This window comes from Acanthisitta chloris, unplaced genomic scaffold (assembly GCF_000695815.1).
Source record: "Acanthisitta chloris isolate BGI_N310 unplaced genomic scaffold, ASM69581v1 scaffold36470, whole genome shotgun sequence".
NCBI classification, from domain to species: domain Eukaryota; kingdom Metazoa; phylum Chordata; class Aves; order Passeriformes; family Acanthisittidae; genus Acanthisitta; species Acanthisitta chloris.
In genome coordinates, this window is record NW_008650566.1 from 55400 (window position 1) to 69236 (window position 13837).

The window sequence follows — 13837 nt, forward strand, 5'->3', positions numbered from 1 at the left end:
TTTAAATCCTCTCTCTTTCTCTCCATGTTCAACTAGTTAATCTGGTATTTCTGGACCTACCTTCTGTCCTGTGTGCACAAGCCCTTTGGGTTTGGGGGTAGGCAGATGGTGTTTTTATGCTGTTCCCTCTTCTTGAAACTAAGCTTTCCAGGTGGGATATGCCCCTCCACATAATCCATACTTGATTGGAGCTTGGTTGGCAGCGTTTGCCCAGCCACTGCACTCTGGGTGGCAGGGACCAGAAGGCCTAGTACCTGCTTAAGGATGACTTGCAGTAGGAGCTGTTTTATTGGTGCATATTTATAAATTCACTAGAATTTAGAAGTTCTGCTTCTTCTACACACTGGCCATCATATCATGGGTACCTCCCTGCCTTTCCAGGGCTTTGAAAGCCTCTTCTGGCACTGCCTGTGAGGACCTGTGCCCATGGAGGTGCTGTGGCAGCCAGCTATAAGGCACTCAGCACAACTTGTGTGTAACCTCAGCCTGTGGGTACACCGCTGCAGGGCCCAAGGACTAAATGGGCATTGACTCTGTGATGAAGCCCTGCTCTCACCTCCACCACATAGGCTGCATCTCCCATTTTCCTGAGGCTTTTTGTTCTCCAGGGCAGTTTGGCACATTCCCAATGTACTCACTTCATGGTTGCTTTTGAGCTCAGCCTGCTTGTGTCCTCTCCATCTTCAGAAATGTGCTGTTGTTTAGCAATACTTGGGTGGGGAAAAAGGCAATTCAAAGGGAGGATAAGAAGCTGCTGCTTATCCAGGCAGTTCATTTTCAGTAACACCTGGTTTTGGTTTTCCTCTGCTTTTCTGACAGGTATCAATACAGCTGGAGGGACAGCACTGAAGGTGGCCTGTGTGTCAGCTGCAGTGTCTGATGAATCTGTTGCTGGAGATAGCGGCGTGTATGAGGCATCTGTACAAAGGTAGACATCACATCTCTCTCTGGGATGAAGTGAATGACTCAGCTTTGCACACAACGTCAGCTGGAATACTGCTGGTTATGGCCTTCTTTGTAATTCGGTGGCTGAAGTTCTCAATCTCAGATTTCCTAGCACTTCTAAAAAACTATGAGCAGGTTGAATTCGGGTATCAAAATGGCCCATGCTTCCCGTAATAGAAGTGGCTGAAAGCAAGCTCACAGAGAGCTGTTTGAACAGCTGGTCTGTTTGTGAAGGTGCTGGTAAGCTGTGGCTGCTGCCTTGGTGGGGGTAGTGAAGCCATCTGGCAGGTGTAAAGTTCCCCTCCTCTCAGCCTGCTGTCAGTGACAGCCCTCAGTCTCAGACTGAGGGGATGTTTAAGGGAGATAGCAGAAACACCATGGATGTGTATGTGCTGCAATACAGTTCCCAAGGGCTTGGATCCAGTATGTGATGCATGCAGGACTTCTCCCACTAAGGGCATAGCTGGCACCGCAGCTGAGAGTCACTGCTCTTGCTGGGTTCTGGACCTCCCATCCTGCTTGCTAAAGCTGTCTGGGGGCCTTTGACAAAAAGTTCGCTGGAAGGTGCTGATCTTATTGGTACCTGCTTTGGCTGCATCTAACAGGAGATTTCCTACTGGTTTTTTTAGCATTGAGCTGAATTTTAGGGATATTAATGGCAAGACACAACTGTAGAAGTGAAAAACTGTTCGTCTCATATTTCTCCCATTCATTCATTATCTTCATTAATTCTCTAGATAAATGAGTAATTTTTATGTTTACAGCACAATTCGCTTTGACAAGAAAGTGCAATGCTTCTGCTCATGGGCTCAAGCCAGGCAGTCAGACAGTTGGTTGTCTCAGGGCCCCTGAGTCCCCTCGGCAGGATAGGGAGCTCTGCGGAGAGGGGAGGAGGAATAATGTGTGACAATTACAGAAGGCATTCCAAGTACATTACCTTGTCTGATGTTATTTAGCATTGTTTGGGTTATTGACTTACCAACCTTTGTGGTGACTACAGTGTCATTTTGATGCCTGTTCTAAATGGTGAGGGTGGGATGAGCAATACATGTGTCCTCTGTAGCTGAAATATAAGGAAATGCAAGAGAGTGCTAAGTAGCAATATGGAAAATACTTAGAAGATAAGAATAGTAATCCCGTTTTCATGTGCTACAGCATAGCCAATTAGAGTCAATTAGCCAATGAATGTGGTTTTAGGGACCTGCAGTGCATAAAACTTTGGTGGAGGAATACACTGGGAGGGAAATGATGCAGATAGCTGTTTCCAGCAAGACCAGTCAGTGTACTCTGTCACTTTTAATGTGCTTAAGAAAGTTTGATTTCTTAAAGAAACAAAGGAATTACTTAAATCTAATAGAACTTGAGAATTTTTGCTGTCATGATGCAGAACAGGATTGCAGTTGTTAAGTCTTATTTCTCTTGCTGGGCAGTCAGCCGTTTTTGCTAAAAACCAGTCAAGGGAACCCTTTAAAAGTCCCCCACTGCCTTATTTTTGCAGTCTTTTGTGTGGATTTTTTTTTTTTGGCAGTGAAAAGGGAAAACATATGACTTTCTGCTGATAAGCACTGTAATACATACCTCTAAGGCTGACTGCACTTATTTCTTAAATGGGCTTTCTTTCAGCTGCTAATTTTACAAAATCCATATACCCAACCCCTGAACGGAAGGGAAAAGATCTTGTATCAGCTAAATGCAAACACTTCAATAAGAGGCAAATCAAGGCCTTAACTGTCTTGGATTTCTTTCAGACCATGTGTGTCAGAATTGATGGTGTTTGACAGTGATGATACAGAAACAGTTGGGACAGCTAAAGTGCAAATTACAATGAGGTAAGCGTGACACATTTTTATTGGATTTTCCTTCTAATGGAAAGAATGATATATGGGATTTAAAAGATAATGCTTTGTGTGCTGTTTTCTTATCCTGTTTATCCTGTCCTATTAGTATTAACTAATGTCCTCTTTGTAGTGTAATTGAGAATTACACTCAACTCTAGGAGGTTCTTGGCCCAGTTACCCTCTTTCATCCCAGGGGAAATCAGCTGCTGATAGTGTGGTATGAGGGTGCAAACCAGCAATGGGAGCACTGACAGTGCTGGGCTGGAGCAAGCCTTTTGCTGGCTTGCAGTGTCCTTCAGTGTCCTTAAATGTGCAGCTGAGAGTAAATGGCAGTCATGATCACTGACCACTCCTGAATCCCACAGCGGTGGGTAAGGCTAGGAAGGCAGGCACAGAAGCATCCTCCTTACACCACTTAGTGGATGTTACGAGGGATTTGAGGAAAAACTCGTTTGTCATGGCCATCCACAGTAAAACAAGGGTTACCCATAACATCTTCACTGTTGTACTTCTAGTATTTTTTACTTGTAACAGGCCTTTCAACAAATTTCAGTTACACTACAGCAATTTAACTTGACCCCAGGAAATGCAATGTGTATTTAATCAAATCTATAGTCCATTGTATCTGAATTCTTAAGTTCTGCATGTTCTGGACTGTTCTGTATTCTGGATGTTCTGCTAGCAAAACTTCATGTAGTATGAACCTGGTTTTGTTTTAAACTATAGGCAAGTCATGGTCCCATTATAGTGTTGTCTTGTTTGTAAATTTTTCATGTTGTTTGTGTTAATGAAACAAGTGGAATACTCATTCATGGAGTCCAAGACAGACTTCTCTAATAATAATGCTTTTTTGTGTCTTTCCAATACAGGTATGATGACAAAAATAAACAATTTGCAATCCTGGTCATCCAGCTGAGTAATGTTCCAGCACTCCTGTCACAACAAGATCAGAAAGTGTAAGTGGGTGAAATAAACATGCTTGAGGTATTTGTATTGGATTCCAGTGTGGGGGGAAACTGACATTGGTTTTTGGCTTTTCACACTTAAAAACATATCCTTTCTGAAATGTTTCTATACTTTGTTAAGCGTGGCAACACTTACGAACTACTAACTAAGCCTGTAAACTGAAATAAGGCGTAGTGTTTTCCTCAAAGGTCTGTGTTTGCTAGGAAAAGACTTAGCAGTAGCACTAGCTGACAGGGCTCTTAACTGTAGCAGTGCTTAGAGCAACTGCATCGAGGGGAGGTTCATTCTGCTGCAGAACTTCTCCTTGGACACCTGGACAGGTGTGGGAAAATGTGCAGCTGCTGCTAGACTCATTGTAGGCACAAGGTTTCTAAATTCAGCTGTGTGCTGAATAAGCTGGCCAAAAAAATTGAATCCTTTTTGCTGTTTCTACCTACAGAAGGGTGTTAGAAGTGTGACAAGTTACACAGATGTAAACCACTATGTAAAACATGATCCTGTGATGTTTGACTGCAAGATTCAGAAGGATGAAGTCTATGGCAACTCACGCCACTTCACATCTCTGATGTTGTGATGTGATGTTCCTGTTTTCTCAGTTGACTGATATACCAAAGAATAGGATAGGACAGGAGTGTCCACAGTGCTTAGGATGACTTTCACTTGCAGAGAGGTGGAGCTGTGGCCATGCACACCTGTAGGGCAGTCCTGACTGCAGTGCTGTTTCTCACAGGAACATTCGTGTGGCTGTCCTGCCCTGTTCGGAAAGCACGAGCTGCTTGTTTCGCACGAGACCAGTGGAAGCTTCAGACAATCTTGTATACAATGAACTATTTTGGGTTTCCATCTCTTACCCAGCTTTACGCCAGAAGACTTTAAGGGTTGATGTTTGCACTGTAGATAAGACTCACCTTGAAGAATGTTTGGTTAGTATTCAGCTCTATTTTATTTAATAACTTTGTGTTTGTTTCTTCTTTTTAATTAGACAAAAGGTTAAGCTGATATATGGCAATTCCTGTGAAGGTTTTCTTAGCAATCCTTAGCTATATGGTCCCTCCCACACAGAGTGCTTTGCAATAACAATTTTCATCAGGAAGAAAATTATTAGATAAATGTTTTGTTACAGAAAAACTGGTAACTCTCTCAAACCATTAGGTTTTTCTTCTCTCATTATTTGATGTCAAACTATTTCTCTTCCTTTTGGATATATTTACTGTATTGTAACTGAGAATGGACTTACAGGCATTCAGAAGCCACTGTAGAATATTAAAGATCTCCAGATGGAGTTTTTCTCTTTTGGGAGTGGGTGGGTCCTATAGTACCTGAGCTCCAGGTGGGAGCACACTAACTTGCAGGAGGTGTGCTCAGCATGCAGTCTGCTGGACTGGGCTGATGTAATGCAGTCCACTGAGGCATGGATTAAATAAATTGTGAATCAGTTTCACTTTGGTTTTTAATGCATCAGGTTGTGTACTAAATGCAATGTAGTTAAAAAATGACAAGGCAGGTGAAGAGGAATGGAATATACAAAGCTAAACATCTCAGCCTGGCAGTGATTTCTGTCAGCCTTGCTAATTTCTTGGGAGTCTTCCTCTCCTGTTCCTTCCTCTTTGTCCTTGAAGCTCTGGCTGTAATTTATCCTGGCTACAGTAGCACTGTTCATACTTCTGGATTCTTGCATACTGGAGCTGTAGTGAAACACTTGCTACTCGGATTGGAAACCCTAGACAATGCTAATAATAATTAAACATAAAGCATTACTAGTACTGTTGAAATGGGTATAAACAGGGCAATTTTTGTCAAACTTGCCTAAGTCTAGTCCTGGATATTCACTCTGATTTCTTCTGACTAGTGTGGTAGTTGTTCATTTTAGTATTACACTGAAGCTGTGTTTTTGCTCTCAATAGGGTGGAGCACAAATTAGCCTTGCTGAAATATGTAGATCCGGAGAGAAATCAACACGTTGGTATAACCTCCTTAGTTATAAATATCAGCAGAAGCAAAACAGGAAAAATAAACAAGGAAACAGTCACTCTGAAGTACCCTGCACTGAAAAAACAGTAAGAACAACTGCTTAAATCGAATAAATCTCTTCTAAACAGTACTAATAAGAGGGTTTGTGTGGCTGAAGGACTGTTAGAATAGACAAGAAGTGAAGGCTGGTATCTTTATATTTCCAACTTGAAAATGTTGTTAAGTGCAGCAAAATAATTAACATGTCAGTTACAGATATGCCCTTGTCCTGGGCTAAATACTTACTGAAATCTGCTGCTCACGAAGCTGAGGGATGTGGTACTTGGTCTGGTGTAAGTGATGTGTGAGCTCTTGCCTTTCTGCCCACTAGGCAGCTCACCGTGCTGCAATGAATTTGCTGGAGGAGTCAAGATACAGACATACCTTTGCACGTGCATGGCATGCAGTATGCTCAGCCTAGAGCTGCACAATGCACGTGCTAGTGTAGCTGGGGGAGGTGGGCCAGGTATGCTCACACAGGCTGGACTGAGCACTGTATGGGCTGCTAGAACAACGCAGGTATAGAGGCTACAGCTCTCTCCTGGCACTGGAGGAAAGCTGGTGGGGCTGTTCTGACCTGAAAGGCTGGGTGCTTTGCAGTTTGTGAGAGTCATATCTTCACAAGAAGCCTCTTGCTCTCCTCAGGATTCTGTCTCAGCACTCTTAGAGCAGACAGCTGTTGAACTGGAAGCTGTGGAGAAGAAACTGGAGGAAAGCAGAAGCACTTTAACTAGTGGAGAGAGCTGGTAGGTAGCATCCCACCCTCTTAGTGTTGTGTGGTGATCACAGCATTTGGGTGCAGAGAAAAAAGCAGATGATACTGAGCTGTGGGAGGCTTCTTCTGTCTCTGTTTTGGTGAAGAATGCTGTTTCTTCTGTTCTGGAGGTTGTGCTTAGAAAATGAGAACAAAGCTGCTAAACGTCAAAAATAGTCAGTATCACTATGCTAATTTTATTATTTGTAGAATGTTCTATGGACATCCATGAAAGCTCCACTGTATGGTGCAAGGCCTTGCTTGAATATTAATTTGGCTGTTGTTTATATGGTTCAGATTCAGATTTCATTAATGGAGCCCAACATTTGAAATAAAAAGCAAGCCTGAGCAATGGTTTGATGGAGAAGCCTGCTGAGAGTTCAAAGGAGCTGAAAAGGATGTTGAAACAAGGTTTTAATTTTGTCCAGCAACACGCTCCACTGTATGGTGCAAGGCCTTGCTTGAATATTAATTTGGCTGTTGTTTATATGGTTCAGATTCAGATTTCATTAATGGAGCCCAACATTTGAAATAAAAAGCAAGCCTGAGCAATGGTTTGATGGAGAAGCCTGCTGAGAGTTCAAAGGAGCTGAAAAGGATGTTGAAACAAGGTTTTAATTTTGTCCAGCAACACCTGGACATCCTGACCTGAGTATTATTTGTAGAATGTTCTATGGACATCCATGAAAGCTCCACTGTATGGTGCAAGGCCTTGCTTGAATATTAATTTGGCTGTTGTTTATATGGTTCAGATTCAGATTTCATTAATGGAGCCCAACATTTGAAATAAAAAGCAAGCCTGAGCAATGGTTTGATGGAGAAGCCTGCTGAGAGTTCAAAGGAGCTGAAAAGGATGTTGAAACAAGGTTTTAATTTTGTCCAGCAACACTTCGTGACTAAGATTAATGGCATCCTGAGAGCTCCACTCAAGATGCACTCACCTTAAGCTCAGATCACATGGCCAAACCCTCAGCTTGCTTCTTTTGAAGCCAGATTAGGATGAAGGTTTTGGCCCTAATGTTGCCTTCTGGTGCAGCTTCACTCTAGTTTCAGTCATTCCCTTACAAACCTATGTCTGTGTAATCCCAGTGGCTACAGGGCCTGCCAGGTACAACTGGCTGCCTTGGGGATATGTTGCTGAACAACAGCTTCCAGGAGGTAACTCCTGCTGCAGCACCAGAGTATTGTCCACAACAGGCCAGGTAAAATAACAAAGCTGTTCCTAACAGGCAAGATGAAGAGGTTCCTGATCAAGAAGAACAGGATGAGATCAGTGAAAATGAAGCAGAGGAGGAGGAAGAATTCTGTGGTGGAAAATCGCTGTGGGAAACAGAAGAAAGTCTGAATTCCCAGCTGCACATGGAAATAGCAGTGAAGGTACAGTCAAGGACCTCTTGAACAGAGAGATGAGTTAAGCTTCCCTTTGGCCAGCTGACTGGGTTGCTGTTGAGCTGAGCAAGGCTACAGCAGTTATTTGAAAGTTCATCATTGATGATTAAAGGTTTATCTACCTGAAATCTTTGTAAATAACTCTATGTGACCATTTTGTCCCACGGTTTGTATAGCACTGTTTCATGCTTTCTTTTTGCTGCTCATGAAAATAGTTTTTATTAATGTGACAGTGGTTATGACCTTGTTTAATTCTGAATATAGTTGTAGTCAAAAAAAGGTGTGCTGTACATGTGCTCTCTGTACATCGATTTGGATCTTTGCTGCAGGTGCACAAGTAAGATAATGGCCTTTAAAATCATACTTCTGTTCTCTGTGAGATTGCCAGGTCATATTGATGTACTGGATCCACAGGCAAAACTCGTGGGAGTCAGTTGTGTTGTACAGCAATCAATGGATGCAGAGCCCTTAGGGAGTGATACAGTTCATGTAGCAGCTACAGAGCTCCAGGAGCGAAGTGTCAGGACACCCTTCGTGTAAAGGGCTAAAGAACACCTGGGTTTGAATGTGATGCCTCTGTGGAGACATACTACAGGTGGCTGTGTCAAACAGCCCTGGGCGTATGTCATGGGTACAAGGGCATGTTGGTATTTACCCTGTGGTGTCTTTCAGGTGGATAAAGAGACCAACACGGAGAGCCTTGCACAGTCCTCAACTGTAGTTCGTCCAAAAGACAAAAGAGCAGCAAATCCACCCCAAACTCAGTTTGTCAGAGGTAGCACTATCATCCGCTCCAAAACATTCTCACCAGGACCACAGAGTCAGTATGTGTGTCGGGTAAGGAAAATGCAATCCTGAGGTTATAAGTGCTGATTTTCATTAATGCATGATATCAGTGTTCACTTAGTCTGTATTTTTCACAGAAACCTGAGTGGTTTTTTTCTCTTCCCCTCTGACTTCAGAAGTTGCTCTGTCCTCACCTCCTAGGCAGTATCTTTCCTTGGAAGTAACAGTATTAGGCACAAATTTATAAGAGATATATATGTGCATATATGTTTGTGGTACATGCAGCATGTTGAGATGCCCAAACTACCCCAGAAGGGCTGCTCTAAGATAGTAATGGATAAGCTGTATATCAAACCCTTTCCTGCTGCTTTAAAAATGTTCTGTGCTAACCTGAACTGCGTTAGCTGTGTCCACCTGACTTTAGATGAGGTGAACTTGAAACCTTGATAGAAATGGAAAGGTAGGTACCTGATATTGTCAGCAAAAAATTTGTGGAAGCCTGAAAGTGACCAGTGTGCTTTGTCTGAAGGTAACTGAACAGGCCATGTGTTGGGTCAGATGTCACTTCCCCTGCTTTGAAATGTTTGTTCACAATTGTTTCCTGAATTGAGGGTCAGGGTAAACTATAAATAACTTGCTTTTAAGTGGAATTGGCAAACAAGCAAGCCCTGTCTTCTGTCACACATGATCAGTCCCAAGTGGGCATGCTCTTAATGCAGCTGAGCCGGATTTGCTGTGCAGGCTCTCTCCAGTTCAGAATCAGGTGCTTTCAGAGGAAATCTTGCTTTGCAGCAGTGGCCTGTGCATGGGTGGTACAGGTGTCCCAGCAACATGCAGATCCCACACGCCTGTTCCCCTCTGCCCCTAGCTTTGAGAGGGAACATGAGAAGGGAATTAAACCCAACTTAGCTGAGCTCTTTGTAGTGGTCTAGAGACAACACAAAAGAAGGCAGGCTGTGTGTGTGTAACATGACAACTCTTCACTTCAAAAACCCAGGGGAAGAGCTTGCAGGTAAACCTGCCTCTTCTACCACTAGCTTAAAATACAGGTGGTTAGAGAAAAGAGAAATCTCTAATAAAATAGTCCCACGGTTTACAGATGCTAGAAAAGAGCAGTTTTAAAATAATAATTATTACTGCTACTTAGAGCTTATTTTTCTACACTGTTTTGCCCAGCCTAGTCCTCTTGCACAGTTTTCTATGCTATTTTGCCCAGCCTAGTCCTCTTGCACAGGAGAATAGCAGTGGGTGAGTCCCATATCATACCCTAACTTAGGGTCTATTGTTCCCAAAAACAGACAGAGCTTAAGGCTTGTGGCAGGATCTGGCTGTGCCAAGTGCATGTTGTGCACTCAGATTCAGGTGGCAGCTGTCTGCTGTAGCCTTCCACAAAACTTCATAGTTCTGCTTATGTCATAGCTTATAACCACTTGCAGAAGCCTCTGGTCTCACTGATAATGTGTGTGTGCACTGCTTGTATTTCTTTCATGAGAAGTATGTGGTTTTCACTTTGCTTTTCAGCTGAATCGCAGTGATAGTGACAGTTCAACGCTATCCAAGAAACCTCCTTTCGTTCGAAATGCTATGGAAAGACGAAGTGTCAGAGTGAAACGGGTAAGAACATCACCACTTTTTTTTCTCTCTAGCACAGACACTTGCAAAAAACAGAAGACTGCTATAAAGGAAAAGGTTGCAAACATATATCAATTGCCATGTGTTTTAATTCACAACCTTTTCTTTGTGTGTAAGAAGTCTCTCAAGGCTCTTAAGGATTCTTTGATATATCAGAATATGACAGAAATGTTGAAGTTGGAACTCATTTAGAACAATTAATTTAGGAAGATGGTTCCTAGAATTTTTTATCTCCTCAGACCAGAAGGAGCACAAGGAGTTTTGCTGTTAATTGTTGTGAGATTCTTAAGTATTTTTAATAAATAAGAGGAGCTGGGGAAGAGGGTGAGGAGAATGATGTGTCAGGTGCTCAGGTGCCTTTTATAGTGACTCTGTGGCACACAATGTGCCCGTTGTAATGGCAATCACTAAAATTTCCCTGAGATACTGATACTGAGCTCCTAAGGGGATGGTTTTCTTGGGACAGCTTGCATTTGAAACTAGCAGAAGGCAACATAGTCTGTTACTGGAAAGAACAATCACAGGTTTTTCTGCAGCATTGTGGATTCATGTGAAGATAAGACATTAAACTTCGGAGCAAGGTATGCAAACAAGACTTGTTTGATCTGGAGACGCTGCCAAGGAAGAACTTTTGTGGAAACACAGAAATCAAAATGCTTATCTATAAGAATTCCTTGAGTTTGTGCTTTCTGTCTTGAGACAGACTGGAAAGCAGGATCAGTAGAGATGGTTTGTGTGAAGAGAAGTGTTAGAAAAATGGGTCTCATGATGTATTTGGCACTTCCTGGGTGAAGTGGTTGGGACGGTTCTCCTCACTGTGTTCATACACCTCTTCTTTTCTAGCCTTCAGTCAAGTCCTTCGGTACAGAGCGTCTAATCCGCACCTCATTAGACCTGGAGCTGGACCTGCAAGCTTCAAAAACCTGGCACGATCAGCTGGTTCAGGAGATCTCAGTGCTGAAGGAACTGAAGGAACAGTTGGAACAAGCTCAAAGTCAGGGTGAAAAAGAGTTGCCGCAGTGGGTGAAGGACGATGAGAGGTTTCGACTACTGCTGAGGCTAGTGGAAAAACGAGTGAGTAATACCTGCCTTTGGATTTTACTCACCTTGTTTGAGAAATGTGATTTGGGAAACAGAGGACTTTGGACCGTCAGTATCTGAAGCCTCAGCACTAGTCACTCTTGTCTTTCACGTATGGCTCCATCAAGCTGTTAGTCCTGAGCCCATGCATTTCCCAGCACAGAGATTTCCTGCCCTAGCAAATACAAGAAGTCACAATTGCCATCTGCTCTGTGGAGTGCGACCTCCCAGTCTGTAGTAGGTGTGGTGGTTAGCACTTACCTTACTCTGTCCACATCACACCCTCCCTCGTGTACAGGGCTCATTCTCAGCTCCTGGGATTTATCAGGCACCTCTGCTGACACCAGGCAGAGACTCAGGTATGGTGGCACCAGGTGTAGGAGGGAGTCGGTGCAAGGCACACTTTGGGGTGCAGCAGGAACATGGGGTGCCATGTTCTTGCATGAACTGATCTGCTGGCTTAAAAGATGTATGAAGAAGATACAAAGAGAGTGCTGACAGCACCCATAATCCTTACCAAAGGCTGGAAGACCTTACAAAAAGCTGTCTCCATTATAACAGCTGACAAGCCTTCACTTTAGCTTTCGTGGATCATGATTTCCAAAGCCAACAATTTCCAAACCCCTCAGCCCTGCAGCTGAAATACTGCTGTATTTGGAGATTAGTAAAGATAAAATAATTCCTCCTGGAAACACAAACAACTCTTCTCCATTATTTGTTTAGGTGCAAAAAACAGAGCACAAGTGTGAGCTCAAGGCCGATAAAATGATGAGAGCTGCTGCCAAGGATGTCCACAGGCTGCGAGGGCAGAGTCGGAAGGAGCCTCTGGAAGTACAGTCATTCAGGTAATTACAGGTAAAGGGGAGGAGAAACTGACTGCTACCACAGTTTTTCTGTGGATGACTAAGATGCTGATGAGGAAGACTGATCTTTGCAGAAATAATTAACTTAACTGCTTAAATAAAAACTTCTGTATTTATCTATCAAAGTATCAGGTCTGAGAGTCAGGGAAACTAGTTGCAGCTGCACAGGATCAAAGCAACCAAATCATTCCCCACCTGGCAACAAATTCTTTAACACAGCAGCAGCCCTTTGCCTACCTAAGTAACAGACCTAGAAGGGAAAAAAGAACCCAAGCCTTTCTGAAATGGCTTTTGGGTAAGGTCAGTGCTGTGAGTTTAACATGCCTCATGTCCCATAAGTAAGTAGGTTGTGAGAGGATGTACTGCTGCTCGATGGAACAGTTGGTGAGATAAATTCTCACATGGATGATGGATGTGTCTGGCAAGACTCCTGTTGCATTAACAACTGATCATCTCATTTTCAGAGAGAAGATGGCATTTTTCACACGGCCAAGGATCAACATCCCCACACTCTCTGCGGACGATGTGTGAGCACCATAAAGTATTTGCTTTCTGGACAATTCTACAAGTGCAGTTTGGGTTTTGAAGTTATTTATGTGGTATTATGAAGGTACCAAGGCATTTGTATATTAGAGCTTTTGTCAGTATGTGGATGTTTTGAAGATTTTTAGGTTAAAGTTATATCATCACAGAAACCAGCATTAAAGTGACAAGATTGTATAGTTTGTATATTTAGGAATGTATTTTTGGGAAATAGAATTTTAAATAAGAACAAATGCAGCGTAAGGTGCTGTTATTCTTAAATAATGCTGTTTAGACTTTTTGTACAGCTCTACCTTTTAGAGGTTTTACTGCAATAAAATAAATTTGAAGGAACCTCACCCCTACCTTCTATGATGTTCTGCATCGGACTCTCCTCTGAGTGATGTATTTTGTACCCCGTGGGGAATGCAGGGAGCCAGTCTGGACTCCCAAGTGCTGTGAACGAATTCTCTGTGAGCTGTGAAGCATTTGTGTTTCCTGCCAGGTCATAAAAGTAGGTGTGAAGTTCAGAGTACTTGCACTTTTAACAATTGTACTGCAGCTCATGTCTGTAATGGGTCTGTTAAGGTAACGTGAGGAGCCCATTGAAACCACTGCTGTGGGAGGAGGGCTGCAGGTTTAAAGTCCATTTTAGGTTTTTCCAATAAAGTGACCTTTCTGGACAAACCTGCCTCTTGCTTTTTGTCTCGTGTGAATCTTCTCATTCCCTGGCACCTAAGTTGTTGGGATTTTTCTATCACCAGCTGGAAGCATATAGCTTTTCACATATCTTGCTCTATACATCCTTCAAACCAGGCATGGTGTAACTCAGGTGCTCCTGGGCTTTTCCCTTTTGCTCTAAATTTGGGGTTTACTAAAGGTGCTGGAGATGTAACTCACCTGCTCTCTGGTTTGTTACTGAAGAATGTTATTTCACACATAGCTGGGTGAGAGCCACTTGATGCATTGCTGGCCCCAGCCCTGACCCCTCTGTGCCAAGTCTCTCCTTGCTGTGCTCGTGGCTCTCACAGAATGCTCCTCTCCACCATGCC

At 43.0% G+C, this 13837-nt stretch overlaps 1 protein-coding gene across 1 annotated transcript in view; it reads left to right on the plus strand.

Annotated features, from left to right (window-relative positions):
• The window catches only part of WWC1 (WW and C2 domain containing 1), a 36910-nt gene extending 23504 nt beyond the window's left edge, over positions 1-13406 (plus strand). The window contains exons 11-22 of the mRNA XM_009069481.1: positions 820-928; positions 2694-2774; positions 3653-3739; positions 4480-4672; positions 5654-5806; positions 6405-6505; positions 7743-7890; positions 8575-8739; positions 10210-10302; positions 11164-11394; positions 12124-12245; positions 12728-13406. Of these exons, the coding sequence (XP_009067729.1) occupies positions 820-928; positions 2694-2774; positions 3653-3739; positions 4480-4672; positions 5654-5806; positions 6405-6505; positions 7743-7890; positions 8575-8739; positions 10210-10302; positions 11164-11394; positions 12124-12245; positions 12728-12794 (1550 nt within the window). The 3' untranslated portion in view covers positions 12795-13406. The remainder of the gene's footprint in view (positions 1-819; positions 929-2693; positions 2775-3652; positions 3740-4479; positions 4673-5653; positions 5807-6404; positions 6506-7742; positions 7891-8574; positions 8740-10209; positions 10303-11163; positions 11395-12123; positions 12246-12727) is intronic.
• Positions 13407-13837: the final 431 nt, after the last annotated feature.